The 13433-nt window shown below is 44.0% G+C and overlaps 1 protein-coding gene across 2 annotated transcripts; it reads right to left on the reverse strand.

Annotated features, from left to right (window-relative positions):
* Positions 1-1418: 1418 nt before the first annotated feature.
* tfpt (TCF3 (E2A) fusion partner) lies at positions 1419-10113 on the reverse strand. 2 transcript variants are annotated; one of them, XM_073024407.1, is made up of 6 exons: positions 9797-10113; positions 8721-9282; positions 7900-7970; positions 7013-7082; positions 3228-3461; positions 1419-2775 (listed from the first exon to the last, which is right to left on the reverse strand). In XM_073024407.1, the coding sequence occupies exons 2-6, from the start codon at positions 8943-8945 to the stop codon at positions 2638-2640; spliced, it is 738 nt and encodes a 245-aa protein (XP_072880508.1). In that variant the 5' UTR covers positions 8946-9282; positions 9797-10113; the 3' UTR covers positions 1419-2637. The 2 variants fall into 2 exon arrangements, with proteins under 2 accessions (XP_072880508.1, XP_072880509.1); XM_073024408.1 differs by having other exon boundaries at positions 1419-2772; positions 8721-10107.
* Between the last annotated feature and the right edge of the window lie 3320 nt (positions 10114-13433).

Consider the following 13433-nt stretch of genomic DNA (forward strand, 5'->3'; position numbering starts at 1 on the left):
CTGGGGTGCCCAAACTTTTGGATAGAAAAGTTTGTATACAAATATTAGAAAATAAGTAAGAAAGAATAAAAAAATAAGTTACCTCAAACAGTATCTAACAGGAGAGGGTCATCACTTCCCCAGCTAGATCGACTCATTATAGAGCCCATTGGCCAAGTATAAGAATGACCTCATTTAGCGCTCTTTGAAGCAGTGCAGTTATCTTAGTCTATTACTAAAAGTGCTCCTTTGTTCAGCCAAGGTGGCATGCAAAGGGTGAGAAACATTGTCCAGAATTGCCAGGATATTCCCAGGGTCCTTTGTTCTACAACAGCCTCCAGTGTGTCCAGTTTGACTCCTTGTGGTGAACTACATATACCTGTCTGGACTGCTCCTGTGGCTCCTCCCACAGACCCCTGTATAAAGGTGATTGAGGCCTGAGCCCGGCCTCATTCTCCAGGATGTAGTGTTGTTCATTCTTCCAGTCCATAAAAGCCGATATCTCACTTCTTACGTCTCAGAGTGAGTTATTGATGGTGCATCACTCCTATAACAGAGCCAGCCTTTCTAATCAGTTTATTGCGCCTGATGGCATCATCCCTGTTGATGCCAATACCCCAACACACCACCGCATAGAAGATAGTACTGGTGACAACAGACTGGTAGAACATGTGAAGGAGAGGCTGACATATGCCAAAGAACATCAGTCTCCTCAGGAAGTAGAGGTGACTCTGGCCCTTCTTGTACACAGCCTCCGTGTTGGTACTCCACTCAAGTCTGTCATCCAGGTGCACCCCATGTACTTGTAGGTCCTCACCACATCCACCACCTCACCATCAATAGTAATGGAGCAGTGCAGGCTTAGTCTTCCTAAAGTTCATCACCATCTCCTTTGTCTTCTTGATGTTGAGCTGCAGGTGATGTTTGCACCATTCGAAGAAGTCCTCCACCAGTCCTCCCATCATGCACCCTACTATTGCTGAGTCATCAGAGAATTTCTGCAGATGACATGACTCAGTGTTGTATCTAAAGTCCGAGGTATACAGGAGTGTAAGGACAGCACCTCAAATGTAACCAGTCCATTGTTTTCCCTGCTGGCAAAAGAATGACCGACAAGTACTTTTCTGGAAATCAAAAAAAAAACTGCAGATGGAAACACAGATTAAAAATGCTGGATGAATTCAACTGGTCATAAATACTTGTATTTTTGATATGGTGCAGAATTATGTCAATATTTTTTGCTCCATAACAGGACAAGCAAAAATCTCCTTTATCTCACACAGTGGTACACTGCTCAAAACAAGAATCTGTAAATCATGTCAAAAATGAAACTGCAACACACTTGATATGAGATTTGTTACATAGAGGAAACTACTGAGCTCTCTGAACCCAATACGCCTGCACCCTGGATCTCCTCCACAGAAATAACTTGAAAGATGTCAAAAATGAACTGCTTTTATTAAATTAATGCAAGAACACAACAAAAAAAGATTCAATAACATATTTCATACATTACTTTTCTTGGGTACTGTTCATATTTCTGTCTAATCAAGTTGGATTTATGAGGTTTTACCTCCACAATCAATCACGTTCACAGTTATTGAAATGTTGACTTATTGTTACTTCAAAGATCGATGGAAAAGTAGGAATTACTGGACAATAACAAGAAATTACTACACTGGTCAGAACCATTATCTCTAACAGTGCAGAGAGAACATGTTTAAAAACAGTGCAACACACACAAAATGCTGGAGGAACTCAGCAGGCCAGGCAACATCTATGGATAAAAAGCACAGTTGATGTTTCAGGTCGAAACCCTTCGGCAGGACTGGAGAAAAAAAGTCGAGGAGTAGATGTCAGTTTTTTTTCCTCCAGTCCTGCCATAGGGTTTCGACCCAAAACGTCGAATGTGCTTTTTACCATAGATGCTGTCTGGCCTGCTGAGTTCCTCCAGCATTTTGTGCGTGCTGCTCAGATTTTCTCTTGTTTGATGTTTAAAAACAGAACAGATATCCCTCAAGGTGTTGGAAGTAAAGGGAACATCTAACATGTACCTGGAGAGATTCTTACAGGGCAGTACAGAGCAGAGGTTCTACCCAACCCTTCTTATCTCATGGACGAAGATCATTAAGCAAAGGGTCTGGGGACCCCAGCTCGGGAACTCCTGGTATAAAGGGAGCTGTATACTCTGTCTATGGAGAGAAAGAAAGATGGGAGAGACATAAGTGGAGAAGGGAAGCAGGAAAGACAGGTGTGAAAGACAATGTCCATCTGACAAGAGTAAAGAGTGGTAAAAAGTGGCTGAGGAGGGAGGGAAAGTGAGACAGATACAGAAAGAACATGAGAGATAGATTTAGATTCAGTCCTAGATCTAGCCTGTTCTCCTAATTCTTTGCACTCCTAATCCCAATTTTGCTGCCCATCCTGCCGCCTCCTCCCTTGGCATGGTATTTTCTCAGACGAATACTACTGGAATGACGACCTTGTTAACATAGAACACTGCTGACAGTGTCACAAAACATGTGGCCAGGGATCTGAGGGGGTGGGCCCTAAAATATTGGAAGGTGCGGGTGGTTCAGGTCCTTTGAACTGGCCTGCCTCCAAGTGCCAGTCCCCAGCCCTCTTCTTCTGATGCCTCCTAGTCCAGGATTGAGGGCTTCAGTCAAATTCAGGGTAGACAGAAGGGCTGGAGTATTCTCCATACACAACCTTCCCTTCGGGGCTCTCAGTGTTCCAGGGACGGGAGAGGGCCTCACCCCCTTCTCTGGGTGACAGTTCTTCATCACTGGAATCCTGCTGGGACAAGGTATGGGGAGCAGGATAAACAAGTAATGGTTAGTCGCAATGGAAACAACCCCTTGACATTCACTCCCACTGTCCATAATCCAAATGGTCCAAAATTCTTTCCATTCATTTTCACTGTTCTTATTCCCAATGGAACCAACTCCTTCCCATTTACTTCCACTGTCTGAAATTCCAAGGAACAAAACTCTTTACTAATGACTTCCACTATCTAAAATCCCAATGGACACCACTTCTTTCCAATCACTCCCACTATACCCAATCTCTTCATTTACCACCACCGTTCACAATCTGAATGATCTCAACCCCTACCCATTCACTCCAACAGTCCATAGCTCCAATGGACCTGACCCTCTCACATTCACTGCCACTGACCACAATCCCAATATGCCCAATCCCTTCCCATTTGCTTGCAAAGTCCATACTCCCAGTGGACTCCTACCTACCTGTTTGGGGAGGTCACGGCTGAATTTATAGAAGGAATTCAAATGCCTCTTGTTGGTTGGGCCCTCTCTCTCTTCCTTTACTCTCTTCCTCTTGTGAGTGCCCCCCTCACTGGGCGTGGGACTGTCTGATCCTTGCGAGCTGTGCTTGGCTGCTGGGGTTTCCTCTCCATCTGGGATCTGGCCGCTTGGGGGGTTGTCCAACAGCATTTCCTCACCTCCTCGGCTGCTCTCGTCCTGCACATATACATAGAGACATTGAAGCCCCGTACACCAGTCCTCGTTAAATTGCTACCAGGGATCACTGGTGTCGAGAAACCCAAATGGACCAGCCACATAAATACACAAAGCTACAGAATCAGGTCAGAGGCTGGGTATTGCTGGCTCCTTGTGCTTTTGCAATCCAGAGGTCTGGAAGTCAAGAATGAAGCATGAAACCTGGTGGTTACTATCGTGTTTTTAAGTAATACAAGAATAAAGAAGTTGTGGTCATTTTATACAAAATAAAACTAGCTCCAACTAAAAAGATTACAACATTCCAGTGATAACAATTAACAGTGGCGCTATAAAGTATGTGAACCCTGCAGAATTTTCTCTATTTCTGCATTAATATGACCTAAAATGTGATCAGATCTTCATGTAAGTCCTAAAACTAGATAAAGAGAACCCAATTAAATAAATAACACAAAAACATTATACTTGTTCATTTACTTATTGAGATAAAATGATCCAATATTACCAATTTTGGTTAAATAATCCAATATCGGTTAAAATAGGAAGGTAGTTGAGAAACAAAAAAAAAAAAAAGAGTACTCAACTTTGTATTAGCTCAGTAGTATTCAGTGTTATTTGGCAACTGGAAAGGCAGAATATACAGTGCTGAGCAAACGAACGTATTAGGCACCCTGGGTATATAAATGTACCTAAACACATTTGTACAGTATTGTATACAAAAATAGAAGCATAAGAAAGTTAAACTACAAGAACCTTGTCACATTCTACAGGGGTTGTATTGAGAGCATCCTGAGCAGCTGCATCACTGTCTGGTTCGGAAATTGCACCATCGGGGATCGCAAGACCCTGCAGTGGATAGTGAGGTCAGCGGAGAAGATCATCGGGGTCTCTCTTCCCGCCATTACTGACATTTACACTACACGCTGCTTCCGCAATGCAAACAGCATTATGAAGGACCCCATGCACCCCTCATACAAACTCTTCTCCCTCTTGCCATCTGGGAAAAGGCACCGAAGCATTCGGGCTCTCACGACCAAACTATGGAACAGTTTCTTCCCCCAAGCTATCAGACTCAATACTCAGAGCCTGGACTGACACCAAGTTACTACCCTGTACTGTGCCTATTGTCTTATTATTTATTGTAATGCCTGCACTGTTTTGTGCACTTTATGCAGTCCTGGGTAGGTCTGTAGTCCAGCGTAGTTTTTTCTGTGTGTTTTTTTTTTACATAGTTCAGTGTAGTTTTTGCACTATTTCATGTAGCACCATGGTCCTGAAAAACATTGTCTCATTTTTACTCTGTACTGTACTAGCAGTTATGGTTGAAATGACAATAAAAAGTGATTTGACTTGACTTGAAACAGAACAATTCTACACCCTGAACCAGTAGGTGGTGGGGTGGAGATACATCTCTACCAAAGAAGGTACAAGATACTCCTTCCCTCTGCTAGCCTACAGGTCACCCTTGGGCTAGGAGTAGCATCTGCTTAGCAACCCTAAACAGGATAACGTGAAGCCCTGGGAGCAGGTGGTGGATGGTCGTACGAGCAGCTGGTACATATCACAAGTCCTAGTTATACGACCACTGACACCAGGCAGACAATCTCTGAGGAGTATTGGTAATGTTGGGGTCGCTTGACTTGTAAAGACACTGCCCTGAAGAAGGCAATGGCAAACCACTTCTGTAGAAAAATTTACCAAGAACTATCATGGCCATGGAAAGACCATGATCGCCCACATCACATGACACGGCATACAACAAATAAATGAACACTCTAATTCAACAGTACCCTGTAGTGAGTGTTTCATGTCCTGATGTCCCAAGGCCTTACAGCCATCTACAGGTGTGACGGAATGTTCTCCCCGACCCAGAGAAGGGGATGGAACGAGGGAAAGTCACACACATAACATCTATCACATTTATCCACATTAACTTTCCACCATCTACAACTCACAAGTCAGGAATACGATGGATTACCCTCTAGTTACCTGATTGTTAGTCCATGTACTCAATATCTGTCACATTACTTAGAACACCCCTCCAACATCCCCCGTGACGGAATACTCCCCACTCGTCAGGGTGTTGATAGTACGTGCTTTCAACATACATTATGTTTACCACATCAATAAAGCACAAACCAGGAGTGTAATGGAATACTCTCATCTTGCCTCAGATTCAGTCTGTATCACTTTACTAAAATCACCTCTCCACCATCCATAAACTGAGAGTGCAATGGCTTACTATCCAGTCAACGATTCAGGAACAGCTTCTTCCCCTCTGCCATCAGATTTCTAAACTGACTATGAACCGACCTATGGACACTACCGACTCTCTTTTTACAAAACCTATTTCATTTTATATGTGCTCACGGTTGGTGATAATAAACCTGATTCTGTGCGCAGCTCCAATGACACACCGGGAGTGTGACAATCATCCAGGCTGAGGCAACCCAGCAGACTGACCATTCCCTTCCGGCACCACCGGTGCTCCCTGGCTGCTGGGTAGGCCGTCTACAAAAAGCGCTGTGTTTCTTTGCCTGGTTTACTCCGACAACATCTCCTGCACCTGTCGCCTCTACTGCAGCGGGCACAGATGCAGAAGAACAGACTACCCTGAACCGGAAATACACCAGCTGTTCTTTCACTGTGACTGGGACTGAATCCTGGAACTCCCTCCCTGGTATCACTGTAGGAAAACCTTCTGCATCTCACCTCTGCCTTCTCTGGCAAAATCCAGGAAAGTGCTGATGAAAAGAAGGATGGTGCAGAGTAATTAGGAGAGCAACAAATTCCATACACTACCATAAAGGTGAACATTTCCTGGAATTAATTACCACAACAAGCCTATCTTTTCTCTCCCCTTTTTCCAGCAACTTTTGGGGCAACACGTGGACTGGGATTGGGACTGCTTCTTCCCAACATTGTTCTTTTGATCAGCTGGGAAAAATCGATCTCCGCAGAACAACTTCCAGATCAGTGAAGGAAACCAGCTGAAGGGGAAAATAGATAAAAGTTAATGAAGAATGGAAAAGGGGTAGAGTGGGGAGGCTGAGAATCCCTGGGGTGATCCAGGCAGAGGACGTAGAACAGTACAGCACAGACCATTCGGCCTGTGATGTTGTACCAAACCAGCTGAAAAGCAAATCGAAAACACACAAACACATTCCTACCTACACCATGTCCATATCCCTCCATCTTCCTCACATCCATGTGCCTATACGAACGTTTCTGAACAGCCTCTACCACCATTCCAGGAAGCACACTCCAGGCATCCACCCCTCTCAGAGCGAAAAACTTACCCTCCACATCCCCCTTGAACCTACCCCCTCTCACCTTCATGCCCTTTGGTATTAGACACTTCAACCTTGGGATAAAGGCCAAAATGGGAGTAGCCTAGACTTCCCAAGAATTTCAGAATTTTGCAGAGATAATGGTGGTTGTGGGGGGGGGGGGGGGGCAATCAAGAAATTTACAAAGACAGGGAGGGGGTGAGGGTTGTGAAGGGAGAGGTGAGTGATAGTGCTTGACACGGAGCTCAAGCAAGCATCTATTACCTCGAGCAGTATGGTCAGCTGGGCTGTTCGATAGGAGTCGCCATGAGAGTCCAGACACTTCATCAGGAACCTGGCGAGCACAGAGAAAAGCATCAGATCACCTCCCCCTCTCTCTAACTCGGGGCTACGGAGCAGTGATGGATGAGGGAGGACAATGGCTCGAATCCTAGCTGATTTTTCCTCTCAACGTTTTAGAAACAGGTTCTTCTCCTCTGCCGTTACGATTTCATAACACCACCCTCACTCTTTTAACATTATTCTTCTATTGTAACTTACATTAATTCTTACGTGTGTTCGGGTGTAAATACGTCATCGTCAAAGGAGGTGTAAGCCGCTCCTTCCCTCCACTAGCCTGCAGGTCATCCTTGGGCAAGGTGTGGCACCTGCTTAGCCCTCGTAAACAGGATAATGTGAAGCTCTGGGACCAGGTGGTGGGTGGTCGTATGTGACCACTGATGCCAGGCAGAAAATCTCTGATGAAAGATGGGGTCAATCGCCTTATAAAGACACTGCCCAGAAGAAGGCAATGGCAAACCACTTCCGTAGGAAAATTTGCTAAGAATCATGGTCGCAGACCATGATCATCCACGTCGTACGACACAGCGATAATGATAATTTCTTTTTGTCTGTCTTGCATTATTGCCACAAAATGACAAATTTCATGACGTACAAGTATGTAAGTGATAGTAAACCTGATTCTGTTTCTAATTCAGGTGTCATCCTGCAGTGATCTGGAGCAGGATCATGGTAATTTCCCCACCTCATCCTAATCTGTAGGTCACTGGGTCATGACCAGGAGTAGGAACGCCAGCTGATCTCCCCGCTTTCTTTAAGCCACTGCTCAGTGAGCAGTAACTGGGTTGCAAGAACAGTGTTACGTATGGTACCTTCGTTCCTTCTTTAACCGCTGTGTTATCTTCCTCACATTTTTCAGTCTGTTCAAGAGTTTTTCATTTACCTGGAATAGAAATCATGAATGGCAATTAAATCTTTGTGATTTTTTACAAAGCTGACAGTCAATTTAAATTGGGGTTAAGATGGTTTGGTGTCACGGTGATGCAACAGTTAACATAATGCTATTACAGTACCAATGATCAGCAAAAAGGGCTCAATTCCCACCACAGTCTGCAAGGTATTTGTACGTTCTCTCCATGACCGTGTGTGTTTCCTCCCACAGACCAAAGATGTACGGGTTAGGGTTAGTAAGTTGTGGGTGGCAGAAGCTTGTGGACTGACCCGGGCATATCCTCAGACTGAGTTGGCCATTGATGCAAAATGACACATTTTACTGCTTGTTTCAATGTTCGTGTTTTACAAATAAAGCCAATATTTCATTTTTAATGCAGGTGTTGTAACAGAGTCCTGCTTCCCCCATCAATTCAGACCAAGGCTGATTTGTAACATTGACCTATTTTCCTCCCCTATCCCATTTACTCAATTTCCTTAATATCCAGAGAACTCTCCATCTCTTTTACCTCTGACCTATTGTAAATGGATTTGTTTAGACTACTTCCTAGTTATAAGAAAGTCACTGACTCTTAGTTCTACCACTTCAGAAGCTGCCTGATCTACTGGGTGTTTTCAGTATTCACACATCTCCCTCACAATGCGAAGCTCCTCAAATATTGTGTCATTCATGCTTCACTCTGAGGCTGGATTTGCACTCAAGAGCAAGGAAATGTTGAAGTGTTTCTTCTGACAGACTTACCGTCTCAATCTCCTTGCATCTTCGCTGCAGCGCATGGTACTTCTTCCGGTACAGCTCGCGCTGCCTCGCTGCCCCTTCTTCCTCCGCGGTGTCGCCGTTCAGCCCTGCGTCCGCGAACTCCACCTCTTGCTCCAGCTCACTCTCCAGGATGTTGCCACCAAAGAGCGGTGGCAGGGCCAGCTCGGAGCAGGGGCCTGAGAAGTCGTCGAAGCCGACTGCAGACATCTCGAGCGCAAGGACAATGTGTGCACAGTTTTTATGCTTTTGATACCACAAAACAACAAATTTCACAACGTATAAGTCAGTGATGATGAACCCGATTCTGATTCTAGGCTTCTTTCTAACAACCTGAATAACCCCTTCAGATTTCTGTCAAGAGTTCCTGGATCTGATCAGGGGAAATGGAGTGGGAAGGGATGCTGTATTTCCTGCAGGTTGTTGGATCAAACCTCTACACCTGGCAGAACTTTGCCTTCCTCTGAGTGGCCCAAATGTTCAGTGTCAAACTGGTATTCCTTACAGGAGATCAGTCCGGTCTCCGATTACTTCCTGTAAACAAAGCCTGTCGGCAAGAAAGAACAGACGTGATGGAGAGGGGTGAAAAGCAGTTTTAAACATCTCTATGAGCCATTTCGGCCGCAAACAGGTCAGAGGTCAACTCCCAAAAAGCTTCACCCAGTTTCCCTTGCGTCAGGTGGGATCCATGCGCCAAACTACGGCCGAAAGATGGGTGGGATATCATCCGGATGAGTGACAATTACTTAACCCAATCATTCTCGGGCAAAACTTGCATTCAGCCAATTAAAGAAAAAGATAGTTGGAGACGTCCTGTGAATGATTGACAGGACGAATACCAATCACTGAGCCCGGCGGTTTTACGATGAAATTGATGAGCAGACAACCAATCAGTTTGCTGGAATTGCGGACGTAAACCAAGAAGTTGTGGCGGACATGAAAGAGATCAAAATTCAAATTCACCAATCAGGCGGAGGTGTTTTACGACTCCCACGACAATGCCGGAAAATGCTGCTAGGATTTTATTAGGATTAGAGGGCGGGACAAGCAAAACTCCGTACCTCGCTGAAAGACGGAGCTGTTTTTCCCGTGAGAAGTTCTTGTTAGCTTTACACTACGGTTACAAAAATCCTCCGTGCCCTCTTCACAACATAACGAAGCACGTTTGTCTTTATTTTGCTCCATCCAAAAGGTGCGGCTTGGCTGACAAGCCCATGGCACGCAAGGCCGGCTGTCCCTGTGAACTGGCGGCGCTGAGCGGTTCGATGTGAGGCGATCATGGGCAGGATTCCCTCTTCACCCCAGAGATGGGCCTCCTCAAATTCCGCCACCCATTGGTTGCTTTTCATACGAACTCCGCTCCTATTGGTTTCCTTCCCAACGTTGCTCTTCTATTGGTTGTTCTTCCAACTGCAGCCCTTCCATTAGTTGTCACTCCAACCTCGGCCTCCCATTGGTTGGATCTCTGAACGTCCTTTCGACTATTGGTTGACCTTCAACATCTATATTTTCCTTAACATTGGCTTAATTTATTCCAATCCGTTGGCTTTCTGACTACGGTATATTTCCCCTCCCCAACATCGGTTATGAGGCTCCCTTCTACGTCAATAGTTGTCCTGTTGCATCTCAATGTGGTGGATTTTAACTTTTGTATTGACTGGAATTTATTACAGTAAATGTTTCCACTTACTGCTTAACTCGTTAAGTCCTCTCACCGTATTGTCCGTCCGTACTGTACTTCCTCTGTAATTGACATGCTTTATTCTATATTCTGTTTTTTGTGTAAATGCACTGTTGTAATGAAATTATCTGTATGGGTGGTGTGTAAAATAGTCTTTCATTGTACCTCCATACATGGGACAATGATAAACTCACTCACCTATGTCCTGACGAAGGGTCTCGGCCCGAAACGTCGACAGCGCTTCTCCCTATAGATGCTGCCTGGCCTGCTGTGTTCCACCAGCATTTTGTGTGTGTTGTTGTTCACCTATTTAATAGTCCTATTAGAGATGACATATCAAGGGAAATGAAACTCGGCAGCCAATGGATGGAAAAAGTTGATCAAAATTCTATATAACTTTAATGCCAGTTATTGTGACGGCAGACACAATCTCAATGGCTCTTCACATGGCCTTAGACCACCTGGACAATATGAATACCTATGTCAGGATGCTATTCATCGACTATAACTCAGCATTTAACACTATCATTTGCACAATCCTGATTGATAAGTTACAGAACCTGGACCTCTGTACCTCCCTATGCAATTGGATCCTAAACTTCCTAACTGGAAGACCACAATCTCTGTGGATTAGTGTTAATATCTCCTCCTTGCTGACGATCAACACTGGTGCACCTCAGAGGTGTGTGCTTAGCCCACTGCTCTACTCTCTCTATACCCTTGACTGTGTGGCTAGGCATAGCTCAAATACTATCTCTAAATTTGCTGATGATACAACCATTGTTGGTAGAGTCTCAGGTGGTGATGAGAGGGTGTACTGGAGTGAGATATGCCAACTAGTGTAATGGTGTCACAGCAACAACCTTGCACTTAATGTCTGTAAGACGAAAGAGCTGATTGTGGACTTCAGGAAGGGTAAGATGAAGGAATACACACCAATCCTCATAGCAGGATCAGAAGTGGAGAGAGTGAACAGCTTCAAGTTCCTAGGTGTAACGATCTCTGAGGATCTAACCTGGTCCCAACGTATTGATGTAGTATAAAGAAGGCAAGACAGTGGCTATACTTCATTAATTTAAAGAGATTTGGTATGTCAAAAAAAACCACTCGAACACTTCTGTAGATGCAGCATGCAGAGCATTCTGACAGGTTGCATCACTGTCTGGTATGGGAGGGGGAGCTACTGCACAGGACTGAAAGAAGGTGCAGAGGGTCATAAATTTAGTTGGCTCCACTTTGGGTACTAGCCTACAACGTACCCAGGACATCTTCAAGAAACAGTGTCTTTGAAAGGCAATGTCCATTATTAAGAACCTCCAGCACCCAGGGCATGCACTTTTCTCACTGATACCTTCAGGTAGGAGGTACAGAAGCCTGAAGGCACACACTCAGCGATTCAGGAAAGGCTTCTTTCCCTCTGCCATCCGATTCCTGAATGGGCATTGAACCCATGAACACTAACTCAGTTTTTAAATATATATATTATTACTGTGTTTGCATGATTTTTAATCTATTCAATATACATATACTGTAATTGATGTAATGTATTGATTTATTATCATCATTTTTCTTCTCTATTATATTTTGCATTGAACTGCTGCTGCTAAGTTAACAAATTTCATGACACATGCTGGTGGTAAAAAAGCCTGATTCTGATTAGGGATAGGGCCCTAAATTATGAGGTATCTAATTTGAATAGCAGAAGTGAAAAACTGGGAAAAGTATAAAAGGAGCAGATACTCATCGGTAAAACATCTAACAGGTGAGGGATTTTTTTTTTAAGAGAGTTCAGGGCCAGCACTATCTGGTAAAGGAGAAGAGCAAAGTTGGCAAAGCCTTGCATGACAGAGGATACTGCAAATTTGCCCAGGTAAAAATGCAATTATATAACAAGCAAAGGCAATTTGAATTGAATGAATCTCTGGAGAAATAGAAGACCATAAGATATTGGGGACGGTTTGGGCCATTGGGCCCATCGAGTTTGCTATGCTGTTTGATCATGGCTGATTTATTTTCCTTTTGAACCCCATCATCTGCCTTCTGATAACCTTTGACAACCTTACTAATCAAGAACCTATCACCCTCTGCTTTAAATATACCCAGTGACTTAGCCTCCACAACCACAGATTCACCAATCACTAGCTGAATAAATTCTTCATCTCTGTTCTAAAGGGGCATCCTGTTACTCTAAGGTTGTGCCCTCTGGTCCTAGATTCTATCACTACTGGATGCATCCTGTTCATGTTCCTGCTGTCCTGGCCTTTCAATATTTGTCAAGTTTCAATGAGATTCCCCCTCATCTTTCTAAAATCTTGAAAATATATACGACAGTGACCTTCTTCAAAACTACAGCCTCTCATTGTCCAGTAATTACCATGCCTCATCATATTGCCCTGTAAATTTGATAAATATTTTTTTTTCTCTTCTTTTCGGTCCCTTGCTTTCAGCTCCCTTTTTTTTCTGGTAGTAGGCATTATTATCCGCTGTTGCTAAGTGTATTCACAGTCTGGGAGTTTGACTGTCCGGACTTATACTCTTTATACTGTGTGGTGGTTGGTCTGGAGTTGTTGTTTTTTTCTTGTGTTGTGGGGTTTGGGGAGGACACTAAGCTCACTTGTCTTTAATTTAGGTGCTTTTTTTGTTAAGTTCTCTTCCTTTGTAGCATATTGTTATTGTATGCTTAATCTTGCACTGTATTAATGCTCCTCATTGGGATTTGGGATTTTTAATTTTGTAAAATGTTTTGAAAAACTAATAATTTTTTTAAAAATGATAAATATACCTCAAGGTTTATTGTTCTGACTATTGAAGGTTGTTATTAATCCACACCCCTGTTGGTCAGTTGATTCCAGCTGGAAGCAACAATGAAGGCAAAACGATGCCTCCATTAGATCTGCTGAATCACAGCTCCGGCACTTCAAGTTCAGTCATGATCTCCGTTGCTGTCTGGGTGGAATTTGCATATGCGTGCTGTGACTGCACGCGTTACTCCCAGGAGCTGTGCTTTCTCCCCTACA

This window comes from Hemitrygon akajei, chromosome 20, assembly GCF_048418815.1.
Source record: "Hemitrygon akajei chromosome 20, sHemAka1.3, whole genome shotgun sequence".
Lineage (NCBI taxonomy): Eukaryota > Metazoa > Chordata > Chondrichthyes > Myliobatiformes > Dasyatidae > Hemitrygon > Hemitrygon akajei.

Bases quoted from the DNA above. Each gene is read 5' to 3' on its own strand.
- tfpt (XM_073024407.1), bottom strand. From the start codon at position 8,945: ATGTCTGCAGTCGGCTTCGACGACTTCTCAGGCCCCTGCTCCGAGCTG. The intron at 7,971-8,720 runs GTAAGTCTGTCA...TTTCTATTCCAG, and splicing joins GATGCAAGGAGATTGAGACG to GTAAATGAAAAACTCTTGAA. The intron at 3,462-7,012 runs GTAATAGATGCT...GTATATGTGCAG, and splicing joins AGCTGACCATACTGCTCGAG to GACGAGAGCAGCCGAGGAGG.